The following is a 17,570-nucleotide window of genomic DNA, read 5'->3' on the forward strand; positions in this document are numbered from 1 at the left end:
ATCCAAAAATATTCAAAATCTGAATATTCTCTCTCTAGAATATTTTTCTCTCTCTAGGCTAAAACAGATAGAAACAAGGTCTTTATATTTCTGAAGAGGGTTGATTACAGGGGAAGATACTAGACATCAAAAAGGGGTTGGGGGAGGAATCTTACAGGTTTGCCTTAAGCGGTGCTCTTATGCAAGAAGGTCATGCCAGGGGGTTTGCCTTAGGCGGTGCTCTTATGCAAGAAGGTCATGCAGTGGCCTATGAATCCAGAAAACTCAGAACACATGAGAGAAATTATGCCGTCCATGACTTGGAGTTACTCTCAGTAGTGTATGCTCTGAAGTTATGGAGACATTATCTTTTGGGACAAAGGTTCACCTTGATGACAGATCATCAAAGTCTAAAGTGGATCTTCACCCAAAGGGATCTCAACATGCGTCAAAGGAGATGTATGCAGACCGTGCAGGAATTTGATTATGAAATTAAGTATCGACCGGGGAAAGAAAATGTGGTTGCAGATGCGCTCAACAGAAAAGCCTCCTTGCTTGCAATTACAGTGGTGTCAAATCCATTGATCAGTGAAGCAAAGGAGAAAATCGTGTAGGACAAATTCTTTGCCCCTATTGCTACCCTTTTGATGCAGGAAAGCAAGACTCCTCAGGAAATGAGTCGAGTTCTTGGGTACAAATTGGATGAAGGATGCATTTACTATAATAATCAGCTATGTATCAATGATGAGGGAATAAAGGGAAGAATGCTGAGAGAAGCCCATGATAGCCTAATAGCTGGACATCCAGGGTTTATAAAAACCTATATGTCTGTGAAGAAAAGCTTCTTTTGGCCAAGACTCAAAAAGGATGTACTTAATCATGTGCGGAAATGCTTAATGTGTTCAGAGAGTCAAGATGCCAAGGAAACTGCAGCCTCTAGACATTACACATATGAAGTGGGAATGTATCAGTATGGACTTTGTCACTGGATTACCTTCAGCCCAATCAGGTTACAACTCCATTTTTGTGGTAGTTGATAGATTAACCAAAGTTGCCCATCTGATTCCAGTGAAAGAAACATACACTGCAGTGGATTTCACACATGTGAAGGAGTTTTAAACTCAAAAATATTAAGATATTTTTATCTCTCCTCTATCCTAGATCAAACCAAGTAAAAAAGGGAGCTAAATTGGTCCAAATCTTGTCAAAATTCAACCAAACTGAAGCTGGAAAATTCTAGAACTTAGTTGGACTCAGTTAGTTTCCTCACTCACCTATAAATAGACCCTCATTCTTTTGTATTCTCATATGTGAACTAGACCATGCTAATATTACTCTAAAATAAGCATATTTTCTATTATCCTCTAAAAATCCTCTACAATTTGGAGAGATTGGAGCTTCTCTCTCTCTTCAACCTTCTTTGGAGTCTTCATCAACATACTAAACCAATTGATTGGTTGGGGGCCTCTCCTACGACTAAAGAATCAAGCAAAACAGGAGGTAAAGTGTGACTTTATGGTCTTTTTATTAACCTTCTAAATGTTTTTCACTTCTCAACCCCTCTCAAGCTTGAGAAGAATTCAATTGAATGGCTCTTCAATGTAAATGAAGTTTCTAATGAATTTTAGTGATTAAACACATAAAGTTTACATTTATGCTTAAATTAAAATGTTTTTTTAAAGCATATCTCTCTCTCCCCCAAAGAATGGAAATTCCTATGACCAATTCTATATTCAAATGATGCTTCTCATGGAGCAATTCTTAATTCTAAAAGTAAACTGTATGCTTGTCAAATAAGAGGCCAAAGAAGTGGCTTTTTAATGCTTTTATGGTACTTAAATTATGAAAAACTTAGGAATCAAGTCCAAAATTGGATATTGATATAAATGATAGTAGCTATGGCAAAATTTCTAGAAAATTAACACATAAATCATTTTCATACATGATATGAAAAAAGGACTTCCTACCATATTCTAGGATTAGTCATCCTAGGTTAATTGAATAATTCTCATCATAACCATGGAAAATTTGATTTTTAATGCTTATGCATAAATAGTTAATTAGAAAAAAAGAGGAATTTCTAGTAATTCATTTTTATGATAAAAGAGAAATTTCCATGACAATGGAAGTCCATATATTCCAATGGAGAAAGAGAAAAATTGGAATACCAAAATAATGGATATTTTATTAAAGAAGAAATTTAGTTAAATTTATTTTTTATGCATAGACAAATTTAAATGATGAAAGAGGAATTCCCACCATATTTGGAATTCAATCATTTAAATGAGAAAAGTGAAATTTCTAGTATAATGGAATTAATGGAGATTTTTATTTAATTTTTAAAGAGAAAATTTAGTTAAATTTATTTTTTAGGCATAGATAAATTTAAATGATGAAAGAGGAATTCCCACCATATTTGGAATTCAATCATTTAAATGAGAAAAGTGGAATTGCTAGCATAATGAAATTAATGGATATTTTTATGTAATTTTGAAGAAAAATTTTAGTTAAAATTATTTTATGCATGTATAAATTTAAATGATGAAACAGGAATTCTCATCATATTTGGAATTTAATCATTTAAATGGAAAAAGAAGAATTCTTGGTATATTTTGGATGTTAAATATTTTTATTTAATTTAAAGAGAAAATTTAGATAGATTTAATTTATGATAAAAGAGGAATTCCCATGATAATTGGATTGCACTCATTAAATGAGAAAAAGAGGGATTTCAAGTTTATTCAAAAAAATAGATATTGGTATTTGGTCAAAAGAAGATTTTTTATGATATTTAAGAAAATAAGGATTTGAATTAATTTTTAGTGTTAAAAGATGAATTTTCACTATAATTAAGGTCAAAAAATTATGTGGTTGAAATAATATCTTTAGATATTTTAATTGGTAAAATCACTAAATTGGTATTTACCCAAAAATTAGATGTTTATCTGAAGGGAATCCTTGTTAGAACTAAACGAAATGAATTTGGTTGGACTACGAGAGGGACGGACAGTAAACCTACTTGTCCATCTCTCGATCTGAATCAAGCAAAAACTTCGTGAGACCAATTCCAATTGCTAAATACAAAGAATAGACTACCGTTGAACTAAACTAGTTTTCCTTTGACCGAACTCACCAAGAATCTAGTTGGACAATCAGACAAAATGATGGGTAGATTACCTTGATGAGAGATCAAGGATCCTCATTATGAAACTGTGAATTATGGAAAAAGGGGTTTTGTGGAACCAATCTCAAACTAGGAATTTTACTTGCATTGGAACCTCTGTTTTTCATTTAAAGGATTGTTTTACGCCAGAATGCTGGAGGAAGCATTTGGCATGTGTTTTACGAAGAGGAGGTTCGTTGGAACAGTTGGTGGGGAGTCGTCAAGGGACGTCGCTCACGACAAAGCCTGCTGAGATCTTGAGACCAGCCTCGGTACGGTTAAAATGGTGCACTTCGGGTACGATGGGCGAGGACCGACGAAGCGATCCCTGAGTGAAGTGCTAGGACACCTAAGGAGGATCCTAGAGGGTTATGACCAGGCGATGCACGAGCTCGCAGTTTTTGTTGCTAGGACACCCATGCGTGCGTCGAGGAAGATTCGGATGGACTAAAGAGAAATATTTTGGGAATCAAATTTTGGGATACTCGATCTCGTTGGTTGGCCAACTGGTCTTCAACACGGAGAGTCCAGAGGACATATTTTGTAATACAAAGGACTCTGAATTTTGGAGGATGATGATCAGTAATATTATGATTTCTATTGAAGGATTATTTTAAAGCCAGCCGAATATGTTATAAATGGTAATTTCATATTGGGTGTGTACGTGGTATGCCTACCTTAATTTTTGCATGAATCGCCGGCTAGGCGGCTTGGGAACTCTTTTCCTCGGTACCATGCACACACACTCGCACACATGGATGCACGTGCACACACATAGAGATATACACACTTACACGCGCGCGCACACACACACACACACTCAAGCTTGCACATACACACATACATGCGTGTACATGCACACAAAGCACATACATACACACATACATACACTCACATACACAAAGTACATGTGCACACACATGCATGCACACATGTATACATAGACGTAAACACATACACATTTGCACATGGTACATGCACACACATGCACACACATGGTACATGCACACACTCACACACACACATGCACGTTCACGTGCACACACATAGATTAAAAAAAGATGTACACACAGATATATTCACATGCTCACACACACGTACATGCACACACTCGCACATGAATACACACAAATGCAAACATACACACCACGTACACACACTCACACCATACACACACTAGCACATGTACACAATTAAGACAATTGGCGCATGACGTATGCATGCATGAAGTTGACATTACACAATCACACATATGTGTGTATGTGCACACACAATCACACACATATGCATGCAAAAGAAAAGGCAAAAGACATTGTTTGTAAGATACACTTATTTAAGAGTGAGCATAGCTCACCATGCATCCCTATGTATTAAAATTTAATATTAATTAAAAATATATATGTATGTGTGTTTATTTATTTATGGATAATATATATTTACATGTGTGTGTGTGTGTGTGTGTGTGTGAGATAGAGAGAGAGAGAGTGTGTGTATGTTTGAGAATGTGTGTGTGTGTGTGTGTGTGTGCATGTATGTAAGAGAGAGAGAGAGAGAGAGAGAGAGAGAGAGAGAGAGAGAGATAGTTTCTATATGTGGGAGAGTGTGTTTGAGAAGAGAGAGAGAGAGAGTTTCTATATGTGGGAGAGTGTGTTTGAGAAGAGAGAGAGAGAGAGAGTGTGTGTGTGTGTGTGTGTATGAGTGGAGAAGAGAGAGAGAGAGAGAGAGAGAGAGAGAGACATGGACATGGGAGTCTATGTGTGTGAGAGAGTGTGTGTGGAGGGGGGGGAAGAGTGTATGTTTGCATTAGTGCATGTGCAGGTGTGTACATGTGTGTGTGTGTGTGTGTGTGTGTGTGAGAGAGAGAGAGAGAGAGAGAGAGAGAGAGAGAGTTTCAACATTTGTGTAAGATTCCTCCCTCCAGCTTTTGAGGTGTAAAGGTGTAAGATCCTCCCCTTCTGTTCTTGAAATTATTCCCCTCTCTAAAATAGAAGAAAGATCTTGTTTTACCCTGTTTTGGCCTAGAGAGAGAAAATATATAGAGAGAGATAATCCAAAATTGAGATATCTTTGGATATAAAAATCATCCTAGTGTCTAAAATGGACTCCCCTGAAACAGAAATTCAAAATGAACTTTCCAATATGCATTAGGAATTAATTGAAAATGGTATAAAAGGGACCTTAGCCTAAGGGTCTACATTTTCAAAAAAAATTGGATTATGGTCCAATTAAGGTTCCAATGGGCCAATTGGATTAATCCAAGTGTTGGGATGAGATAAATCTAAAGAATAAAAGAAAATACCCAAAAATGAGTAAATGCTCCCATAAGATAAAGAGTTGATTGAGTACAAGGTTTATTAGTTGAAAATTATGAGATATTACTAAAAAAATGAGATATTTTAGAATAATGGTGCATTTTTGACACCTTGGTAAGGAAAGGGGGACTCTTGAGGTAGGCGCCTATTTCACATGTGTGGAAGGGTTTTTAATTCAAAAAAATATGATATTTTTATCTCTCCTCTCTCCTCGATCAAACCAAATAAAAAAGGGAGCCAAACTGTTCCAAATCTTGTCCAAATTGAGTCAAACTGAACCTGGAAAATTCATGCCAGTATTATATTAAAATAATCATATTTTCTATTATCCCTTAAATTTTTCTCTCTCTTGAGAGCTTGGAGCTCTCTCTCTCTACAACAACTCTTGGAGTTTCTCTTCTTCTCTTGGTGGACCAATTGATTGGTCGGGGGCTGCTAATAGAGAATCAAGCCAAACTTGGAGGTAAAATCAAATTTTATGGTTTTTTTCTAATTTATCTCAATGACTTTCTTCTTCTCAACTCCTCTCAAGCTTGAGAAGCTTTCTAAATAATTATTTTAATTCAAATCAAGCTTTCCCTTAAAGTATTAATGCTTAATTAAGAGAAAGTTAATCTTTATGCTTATTTATAATGCTTTCTTTAAGTAAATCTCTCTCTCTAAAAGAATAGCCATCTTTATGGCTAAAGCCCTTGAAAAAGGATGCTTCTCAATGATAGTCTCTTAATTCTAAGCTAAACTCTAGACTTGTTAAGCTAGAGATTAAGAAAATGATATTTTTATGATTTTGTGTTAACAAAATAATGGTTATTTTTGTTAGATTATTTATAAGTAGTTAAAAACTACTTTGATTAATTCTAAATGAGAAATAGATTATCCTATCAATTTGGGAAAAGAGAAATAATGGAATGAGCTTAATCTAGTGAGATAATCATAATTAAGTTTATGATTATGGTTAAAATTATGATTTAAATTCATAGTTTGATTTTAAGCATAAAAGAGGAACTACTATCATATTTTCATTTACAAGCTTTTATTCTTTAGAAAAAAATTGAGAATTATCAGTAATAGCAGCGAAGCTATGGTAAAATTTTTAGAAAATAATACATATCTTATTTTTATGCATAATTCTAAAAGAGGACTTCCTACCATATTCTAGGATTGGACATCCTATGCAAAAAGAATAATTTTCATCATATTCATGAGAAATATTTTTTTTGTAATTATGCATAATTAATTGATTATGAGAAAAGAGTAAATTTTAGTAAATTTATTTTTATACAAAAAGAGGAATTCCCATGATGTTGAGATCCAAGTAATTAAATGGTAAAAGAGGAATTTTTGGCATAATTCAAATTATGAGTATTTATCAAAAGTGAAATTTTGAGCATTATTAATTTTATTGGAAAATATTGGTAGAATTGATTTTTGTAAATCCCATGAATCTCTTACTCAAAAAGAAGAATATTGAATATATTTCACTTGAGAAATTTGAGAAAGAATATGAAAATATCCATCGAGAAAAAGTACCTTTAACTAGGCCAAGCAATTGGCAGAAACTTAGAAAAGTCCCATCGGTATCGAAAGTAGAAAATGGTACTAAATGTGAATGCGATGTGATAAGATGTGAATGTGATGTGATAAGATGTGAGTGGATGTGATGCGATGTGATGCGATGTGGATGTGAATGTGATGAGATGTGAATGGTGTGATGTGATGTAAACGGATGAGAATGAGATGTGAAGTGGTGTGATGTGATGTAAATGGATGTGAAGTGGTGTGATGTGATGTAAATGGATGAGAATGAGATGTGAAGTGATAGATGTGCATGTGAATGAATGGATGGATGTGGATAGCTGTGAATGTAATGAATGGATGGATGTGGATAGATGTGCATGTGAATGAATGGATGGATGTGGATAGATGTGAATGAGAATGAATGGATGGATGTGGATAGATGTGAATGTGAATGAATGGATGGATGGATGTGGATAGATGTGAATGTGAAGAATGGATGGATGTGGATAGATGTGCATGTGAATGAGTGGATGGATGTGGATAGATGTGAATGAGAATGAATGGATGGATGTGGATAGATGTGAATGTGAATGAATGGATGGATGTGAATAAATGAGATGAGATGTGAATGGATGTGATGAGATATGGATAGATGTGGATGTGATGTAATGTGGATGGAATAAATGAGATGTGATGTGGATAGATATGGATGCGATGTAATGTGGATGGAATGAATGAGATGTGATGTGGATAGATGTGGACGTGATGTAATGTGGATGGAATGAATGTGACGTGATATGGATGGAATGAATGTGATGTGATAAGGATAGATGTGGATGGAATGTATGTGATGTGATGTGGATGCAATGAATGTGATGGATGTGAATAGGTCTGATGAGATATGAATGAATGTGATGAGATGTGAGTGGAAGTGATGAGATGTGAATGGATGTGATGTGATAAGGATAGATGTGGATAGAATGGATGTGATGCGATAAGGATAGATGTGGATGGAATGTATGTGATGTGATGTGGATGCAATGAATGTGATGGATGTGAATAGGTCTGATGAGATATGAATGAATGTGATGAGATGTGAGTGGAAGTGATGAGATGTGAATGGATGTGATGTGATGTGATGTGGATCGGGGTAGATGTGAATGGATGAGATGTGATGTGAATGGATGTGATGTGATGTGATGTGGATATGGGTAGATGTGAATGGATGAGATGTGATGAGGATGGATGTGATGTGATATGAATGGATGAGATGTGATGAGGATGGATGTGATGTGATATGAATGGATGAGATGTAATGTGGATATGTTGTGATGTGATGTGATGAGGATAGATGTGATGAGATGTAATATGATGTGATTGGATGAGAATGGATGAAGGACGATGAGATGTGATGAGATGTAATATGATGTGATTGGATGAGAATGGATGAAGGACGATGGGAATGCATGACTGGAAGCAATGTGAATTGATGTAGAAGAATGTGGAATAACGAGAAATGATGTGGAACAATGTGGAAAGATGAGAGTTCGTTAGAAACTGTCACTACTACATGGTAGCCTAATACCGGCGCTTATACCGACATCATTGAATGGGGTCTAAAAAAGCCCCGTCATCGGTATAAACGCCGGTATATGCGTCGGAACGACGATGTTGGTATAAGCATCGTGGATTCATACCAGCGCCTATACCGGTGTCTATACCGACGTTTCACCGGCGTCTATACCGACGACTATATCGGCATTTATACCGGCCACTATACCAGCACTTATACCGTGGTGTATACCTGTGCCTATACCGACGTTTCACCGACGTCTATATCGATGATAATACCGGCATGTATACTAGCACATATACCGATTACTATACCGGCGTCTATACCGGGGAATATACCGACGCTGTAGAGCAAAAATTTTTTTGGACAGAATAGTGTTGCCTGGCTGCCTGCAACAATGAACAGGATCAACAACAGCAACCAAACAAACAGCACCATTCTGTCTAAAATAGAGCACAAAAACAACCGTGCTCGTTTTTTTATTTTTCAGATCGATAAACAAGAAATTAAATTAAACATTAATACTCAAGAATCTTTTGATCATATACCATTAGTTTGAAGGTCATCTTACATCATGGTAATGCCTCCCAATTGACGATCTCTCCTTCTTCTTCAAGCATCTCAAATAAGGCCACAAGGCCATGTTTGTGAGCGTACTTCTCCTCTCGCCTACTTGGTGGGCGATTCATGGCCAACTCCTACACAAACGATTAACAATTATAACTTTTAGAAATCAACATTTAGCCCACATACATACATTTACATAAATAAAATTGCTACAAATACTTACGAATTCATGGCGCATGGTTTCGTAACCACCACTCCCAAGATGAGAAGCCCCTACTGTTTGGAGTCTTGCCCTTGCCGCCTCTCTTTGTTGTTGAAACCTCTCTGGTGTCTCTGTGAGCTCCTGAGCAATGGCTTCCCACTCCCTGTCATCTAGCCAAATAGGTTTCTCTTTCCCCTCTCTAAATGCATCCCTCGCCTCTGACCTACGATGCCCCATCAAAATGCGAGCTGTATACTGTATCCACTCATTAGAGACGACATTCATAGGGTCAGATGGCTGAAACTCTTGCTTTATCTTTGTATTTATATAATTTTTCTTCCCCTTATCTTGCTGATCCCATTTAGTCATGACAGAGTCATGAAACTGTATAGTGCACAATTGTCGAATGCGTGTCTTCATTGCCTTCCCTGCACTATTCATTATTGGTGCCCCATCCCTAATTGTGTATATCTTGCTGTTGTCATGGTCATGTGCACCCCAGGGAGTGGAAGGTGAACCTATGGGTGTGCTATCAACAGATGAGAGCGAAGGATGACGCTCACGTGGTGGTGGTGTCACAGCATCTGTGGCACTACCACCACAACAACCTCCCCCTGAAGACCTACTATGTGAGCGACGTCTATGTGAAGAAGTGGTAGATCGAGCTGTAAGAGGAGTGGAAGGCTGTGTGGTATGAGGTGTGGGAGCTGCTGTCGTACCTACGGGTGTGGGAACTGGCGTCGGGAAGCCAGATGGTGAGGCAAATGTCCCTGCTCCAGAACCCCAATAACTCTGAGCCATGGCTCTCTGCTCTGGAGTCATGGACGAAAGAAAACCATATAACTGCTGGGGACTCATGCCCTGCGGTGTAGGATTAAATGAGAAATCAGGACTATAGTCGAGCGGCGGTGAGTCATCACCCATGGCCTGTTGGACAAAAAACCATATGACAAACTTGTGCGAAATGAAAATTACACGGTAAACAATGAAAGAACCATATGACAAACATTAACAATGATAAACAACAATGGTAAAACTACATCAACTTGCACCTATAGTAGTGATTATGACGGTAAACATTAACAATGGTAAACAATTGAAAGGACCTTCAATGTCATAAAATCATTACAAATATGTCATACCTATTTGCATAATCATTAAGATACATCATTTTAAAAATTATTATCTATTCTATCATCATCATTAAGATCAGTAGCCCCAAAGAGATCTATGTCTATGTACATTTCAGCATCCTCATCATTAAAAGTCCCTTGATGAAGGATGTCCTCATCATCTATGTCTTCTTCCTCAACATGTTTTTCAGCTTCATTGGTTTGCACCTCTTCATTTGGATCTTGCTCTAGTTGCTCCTCTTCATTTGCTTGCTCCTCTTCATTGTTGATATCGGCTTGTTCTTGCTGCTCTCCACCACCCTGTGCATCCATATCACCCTATTGTAGCTCAAATTCTTCAAAAATTTGCTTACTGCGGGGGGCGACTTGAACCACAAATAGCCAGCGTGGATCTTTTGGATCCGCTTTAAAGACAACCTGCTCACAATGCTTTGGGCGCACAAAAGTATCTTGCTGATCGGTCCATACCTTTGTGGAGTCCACTTGGATGAGGCCACTCTTGTCTCTACGTACAGTTGCATGTGGCCCATTCGTGATTACCTTGAACCACTTCACATCAAAGATAAACAACTCAAAACTTCTGAAGCCAACCTTTAATATATCTTGAATGGTTCCAAAGTAATCAAGCATTCCAGTAATTGTGTTATCATCACTTGCACTTGCACGACTTTCTTGAACAAACTGTGCTGTGACACCACAATCAAAGGTTGCTCTTCTTTGGTCTATTCGTTCTACTCAAAAATGACGTCCATGTGACCAAAACGCCCCATATTTGTGATGCTACAAATAGCACATAAAGATTGTTGATGGAGAAACAAACACTGAGACATGTAGAGAAAAAAAAGAGAGACATGTAGAACTTAAACACTTACATGCCAATCGCATCCTTTTGTAAGCTCCTCCTCCTCCTCTGTTATAGTTAAACCAGCACGTTTGGCTTCTAAAATTGTAGCTTCTAGCCATCTACCTGTGGGAAAGTCCGGAAGAGCTTGCATACCTTCTGGATATGGGAGATTTCTTGTAGTGCGATTCCGATCTTGTACTCGCTGTCGCTTGAGAGCTTCATATGTCTCAATCCACTTCTCCATTACATGAGAGTTCAAGATGCAAAATTTGTTGATTTTTTCCCTCAAATTGTTATCCATCTTTCTCTTAATGCCTTGGCCTTGAGGTTCCTCACCAATGACTCGCCTGTTAGACTCTTGAGACCATAGTCGAGGTATCTCTGGATTTGAAGAACTTAAATATTCAGTGATGTAAACAAGGGACTCTTGTATCAGCCACCCTTCTGACATACTACCCTCTGGGCGAGCCATTTGGCGAACAAATCCCTTTAATGTCTTCATAAACCTCTCCAAAAAGAACATCCATCTTGAATGGACTGTTCCAGCAACTACAACCTCATCTACAATATGAACTAGCAGATGCATCTGGATTGTTAATAAACTTGTAGGGAAAAACTTCTCTACCATGCAGACTGCCTCTATGGAGTTTAAACGCGCTGTCTCCAAAGTGTCTCTCTTTATCTCTTTTGAAGAAATCCAGCGCACCAATGTGCCAATCTTATAGATAGTAGCTCTAATGTCTTCAGTGAGGCAATCTTTTATTGCTATGGGTAGCACAAATTGTAGAAACTTGTGCCAATCATGATCCTTGAGGCCACTAAGATCATTATCCTTTGTAAATGCACTTTTCAAGCAATGCATACAACCTGTAGGAGTCCGAAACTATGAAATTGTCCTCTTGACTTGTTGTTCCTCCATCTTACTAAAAACCCATGGGGCTCTTGGAAGTAGCACATTTCCATTGGGTCTAGTGCGAGCCCACAACTCTTGCATGCAACCAATCTCTTCCAAGTCATCCCTTTGGCCTTTAGTCTCCTTTTTTCCTGTCATGGTCTTCCACAGAATGTCAGCTACATTCTTGAAAATATGCATCGGGTCAAGCAAATGGTTTATAAGGAGATCACCCCAATAGGGGAGTTGGTGAAAGATAGAAAGCCTCTTCATCCCAAGACATGCCAAGTTGCCACATTCCTCCCATTTGATCTTCCAATCGCTTGCCTTTAATGCACTTGTAGGAGGTCTTCCTAGATTACCATCCCGCAATTCATGATTTTCTAGAAGATACCTAACATGTCCTTGGTAGACATTCTTTCGTAATGATTTTGAGTATCTTGAATCAAGTTGAGGACCACATACAGGACATGCATTGTAACCCGATATAGACAAACCTGAGCATTCTCCATAGCCAGGCCAATCATGCATTGTCCACATGAGAATACCTTGCACAGTTGCAAGTCTTTGGCCACTCTGCTGATTTGACATGTCCTTCACTTCAATTCCGTTCCACAAGGTGCGTAACTCATCAATAAGTGGTGCCAAATATACATCCATGTTCTTCACCTTGTACTTTCCTGGAACTATTAATGAGAGCAACAAATGACCTTTCTTTATTGCTAACCATGGCGGAAGATTATAATTCACAAGGCAAACAGGCCATGTGCTCCATGAAGAGCTCCTTAAACCAAAAGGGTTTACACCATCCATTGCTAGGCCAAGACAGAGGTTTCGAGGTTCTTCCTTAAAAGCCGGCCATTTCTCTTCAATGTGTCTCCATGCGGGTGAATCAGCAGGCACACGCATCACTTCATCTGTAGATCGAGTTGTGGCATGCCATGTCATCAAGCTTGCTATAGATTTGCACCTGAACATGCTTTTTATTCTTGGGATGATTGGAAAGTGCCTAAGAACCTTTACCAGGACAGCTTCCCCCTAAACATCTTCTCTATATCTGTTAGAGCCACAATGGGGACATTCTTGCAAATGCTCATATTCATGGCGGAAGAGGCAACAATCATTGCGACAAGCATGAATATTATTGTAATCCATGCCTATGGATTTCAATAACTTCTTGGCATCTGCACGAGATGGAGGCATCTCGTTGCCGGGGGGCAATATCTGGTCTTTCAAAAGCCTGCAAGTATGGCAATATCTGATCGTTACTATTAAGATTTAGTCAAATACAAGTTGAAAATTTATCATTTCAACATTAGGTGTAATCTCCAAAAAAAATCCTTACTTGAATAGTTCATTGACACTTGTATTAGACCATCCAAAAATTGACTGCAAATTTAGCATCGTAAGAGATGCACGCAATACAGATATGTTGGCACCATTGTATAATGGAAGGCGTGCAAGTTTACGCATGGCCTCTTCCTCTGGTTCATAATTTGACCGTTAAGAATGTCGTGGTGGATGATCTTCATGTTCATGCTCCTCGAAGAGAGATTCTTGTTGCTCGATGAAGGCATCCAACATTTCTTCCATTGGACCTTCTTCCATTTCTTGACCTTCTTCCATTCCCTCGGGTGCTGTTAATTGAGCTCCATCTGTCACTCCCTCCTTCGATATCCTCATCCTTTATTGGGGACGAGAATTCACAGGCGCAATGTTATCAAGATGCGGCTGCACACTTGCTTGGTTGTACGATTGAAACCGTAAATTTTGCAACACTCCATTGGAAATATGCCAGCGTCATGAACATGCCGGTTGCAAATCCTTCGTTTTCGAAAGATTTGGTACTTACATCGCATGCATGGACACGCTATTCTCTCTTCAAGATTGAGAGGCTCCATCTAGCAGGATAACATGTATATGTAGCTCATTAAATACAAATCATTATGCATTACACAAAGCATTATGTAAACCATAAAATAGGGCTTCTTTTCCCCAGTCGTGAGGGAGATTTTAAAAATAACATTTAAAGCGTCAAACGGGCTTCTTTTCCCCAGCCGTTGAGGGAGACTTTAAAAATATTAAAAAAAGCGTCAAACGGGCTTCTTTTCCTCCCCAGCCGTTGAGGGAGATTTTAAAAATAACTTATACATTAGCTTATCTTCTCTCCATACAAAATTAAGAAGGTAATTATGAGAGGCTATCTCTATTCATAAATAGCTATTTATAAAGGCCTTATGCAAAAATCTATATGCATAGATTCTGTAAATAGAGCCTACACATTGAGCTCTATGCATAGAAGCCTACACCTAAAGCTGAACGCATAGAGCCTTATACATAAAGCCTATGCATAATGATCTATACATAAGCTTATGTGTAATGCTCTATACGTAAGTCTTATGCAAGCTTTATGAATAAGGTTTATGCTATCGTATGCATAGTAAGGCTTGCAAGCCTTAAGTATAAGCTTGCATAATAAGGCTGCAAGACTTATGCATAAGCTCTATGCATAAGCCATATGCATAAGCTCTATGCTATAAGCCTTATGCACTATGCTAACCCTTAATCCCATCACCCAATGGTATAATAAACATGATCTTGTCTTACATGGATAAGAGATCTTACCTTGATAACATATATAAACTCTATGAATACAGAGAATACCTTATGCATAGAAAAACAGAGCATAAGAAATATATGTTATATGTATAAGAGAGTATAAACATTCAAAAAGCTTATGCTCTCCATCCATGCAAGGCACTCTACATCAAAAAAAGCTTTATGCATAAAAACATAACGCATGTGAAGCCTTATGCATAAAGCTCATCCATAAGATTTATACATAAAACATTATGTATTAAGCTTTATGCATAGATCTTAATTCATGCATTCAGCTAGATTCATATATCTCTATGCATAAACTCTATGTATAGATCTTGCATAAGCTTACAAGCCCTATGTATAGAGCTTTCATAATCTTACAACCTCTATGTATAAAGCCTATACATAGAGCTTTTGCATTAAGCTTTTACAAGAAGGCTATGCATAGAGCTTTCAACAAGAAGGCTATGCAAGCTCTATGTACAATGTCCATGCAAGCTTTCAAGAAACCTATGCATAGAGATTTTATAAGCTTGCAAACTCTATGCATAAAGCCTATGCATAGAGCTTATGCATAGAGATTTCACAAGCTCACAAGCTCTATGAATAGAGCTTATGCATAAAGCTTGCAAGAAGGCTATGCATAGAGATTGCAAGCTTATGATAGGTTTTATGCATAGATCTTGCAATAATCTTATGTATAAGCTTGCAAGAACCCTAAACTAACCCTAAACCATAAAACAGGGGTGCAATAATACGTAGAAAAAAGCATAAACAAGGAAAATCGAAAGAGGGTCTACCTCTTTTTTGCGAAGCTGAAGGAGAGGATTAGTGAAAGATTGGTGAAAGAACTGCAAAACAAAATATTAAACAAAGTAATTAGTAAATTAAACATAAGAATAAGAACTAATACAAAGTAATACAAAACCCTAAAATCTGTATGCATGCATTAGGAGATCTATGCATACATAGAGAGCTCTCAACATGCATAGAGAGCCAAAAAACACACAAAACGCTAAACGTCCTATATCCTAAATTAAAAAGCAAAAGCAAGAGCAAAGAGCATATTAGTAAAAGCAAGAGCATATAAGTTAAAGTGGAGAAGGAGAAGAGGAGAAAATAGGAAAGAAGGAAGGAGATGCTGAAACGCACCTTCTCTGCAACGTCGCAAAAAATAGAGAACAATATGCTCTCGGCTGTAAAAAACTTACGAGCGTCGGTATGTGCGTTGGTATGTGCGCCGGTATATACCTCGGTATATGCGTCAGTATGTGCAACGGTAAAAGCGTCAGTATACCAGTCGGTATACGCGTCGGTATACGAAAATTTAAAATTAGCCCGCCCGACTTGTCTCCTCCAAGATTACGACGGGCATACCGACGTTTGACATTTGCATCGGTATTTTAACGTCGGTATGCCCTAAAGCTCTAGTAGTGTGTATTTATGAAACCTGTTTTTAAATGACTGTTTTATGTCAAGAATGTTGGGGACGCATTTTGACCATCTTGTGAATGAGGTCGTGGAGACCTAAGTGATAAAGTTGCAACAGTTGACGGAGAGTCAATGGAGGACATCTCGCATAGTAGCAAGGTCGGCCAAGGTCTTGACCAGCCTCGGTTTGATTTAAATGGTGAGCTTCCGGTACGGTGGATGAGGGACCAAGGAAGCGGCCTATAAGTGAAGCGCTAGGTGAACTACAATGTAAGATTCCTCCCCAGCCTTCGAGGTATAAAGGAGTAAGAACCTCCCTTTCTGATCTTATAATTATTCCCTCTCTAAAATAAAAGAAAGATTCTGTTTAAAAAAAGGAAGACCCTTTCCCCAGAATACTTTCTCAGGAGCCCACCTGTTTTAAGGATTCAGAACGATGAGTTCAGAAGTAAGAACCGGTGTTTTGGATGCCAAGGTTTTGGTCATCAGTTAAAAGACTGCCCGGGACTCCTGCCATGTCAAATCTGATTTCAAAGAAAGTAGGTGACTTAGCCTACGAGCTTCTTCTACCTCCTCATCTCAAAGTTCATAATGTATTTCATGTAAGCCATTCTAAAAGAATTATGTGCCAAGCCCAAATCATGGAAAGACGGAAAAACTTCAGTGGTAAGTTACACCGTCGGCTTCTAGGTTACGCTAGTTCCTTCTTTTATATAAGTCGTAACTCTTACTTGCCGCTCGCAGTAATCTTACTTTCATCGATCTCCTTTCTTTCTTAATTTTTTTTATGGCTTGGCAGCAGGACTTGGTTTTATCCATGATGATTTCTCACCTTCAAGACGCAAGCGAGTCTGTGAAGAAGGATTTTATAGAACTGTATGAACGCTTACTTCTCCCTCGCTTGGGAACTTCTGTAGCTCAAACCAAATGGCGGACCTATCAAGACATAACTAGGGTAACACCGTGGGGTCAGCATCACTTTCGTAACAATGTCCGCTTGGCTATGGTTATTGAAGCTTTGGGTTTGGGTCCCCGATACTATTGCGTGATGAGATCAAGGCATAGTGGATTTTCTGAGCGGGTCTTCTTACTTACGTGTTTTCTTCCTCACCAGAAGATATGCCTTTATCCCATTTTTGGCTTGCCTCTTAGAGGTCCTTTTATGAGGTCACCTCATACCAATGAGGTAGGTGCTGCAATAACCGGCCGAATTATTCCCATAGATGAGTTACCTTATACGTGTGCTGCTTGTGAGTGCTGCTTTTGTGACCATATGATGGACGGGCTTATGGAATTGTAAAAAGTTCTTCTATCTTGCTGTATATGTTCCAAGAGTGAATAAAGTTGAAATCTTT

General features: G+C 38.1%; 1 protein-coding gene across 1 annotated transcript; it reads right to left on the reverse strand.

Moving 5' to 3' along the window:
- Positions 1-9,117: 9,117 nt before the first annotated feature.
- LOC147638054 (uncharacterized) lies at positions 9,118-9,683 on the reverse strand. The gene is made up of 2 exons (XM_086798739.1): positions 9,336-9,683; positions 9,118-9,243 (listed from the first exon to the last, which is right to left on the reverse strand). Exons 1-2 carry the CDS (start codon positions 9,681-9,683, stop codon positions 9,118-9,120), a joined length of 474 nt encoding a protein of 157 aa, XP_086654865.1.
- Positions 9,684-17,570: the final 7,887 nt, after the last annotated feature.

The sequence above is a fragment of the Cibotium barometz genome, chromosome 5, assembly GCF_041138505.1.
Source record: "Cibotium barometz isolate CiBa-2024 chromosome 5, ASM4113850v1, whole genome shotgun sequence".
Classification (NCBI taxonomy): Eukaryota; Viridiplantae; Streptophyta; class Polypodiopsida; order Cyatheales; family Cibotiaceae; genus Cibotium; species Cibotium barometz.

Excerpts from the sequence above, each read along its gene's own strand:
- LOC147638054 (XM_086798739.1), bottom strand. The coding sequence starts at position 9,683 with ATGACTAAATGGGATCAGCAAGATAAGGGGAAGAAAAATTATATAAAT. Across the intron at positions 9,244-9,335 it reads AAACCATGCGCCATGAATTC|GAGTTGGCCATGAATCGCCC; the intron begins GTAAGTATTTGT and ends TCGTTTGTGTAG.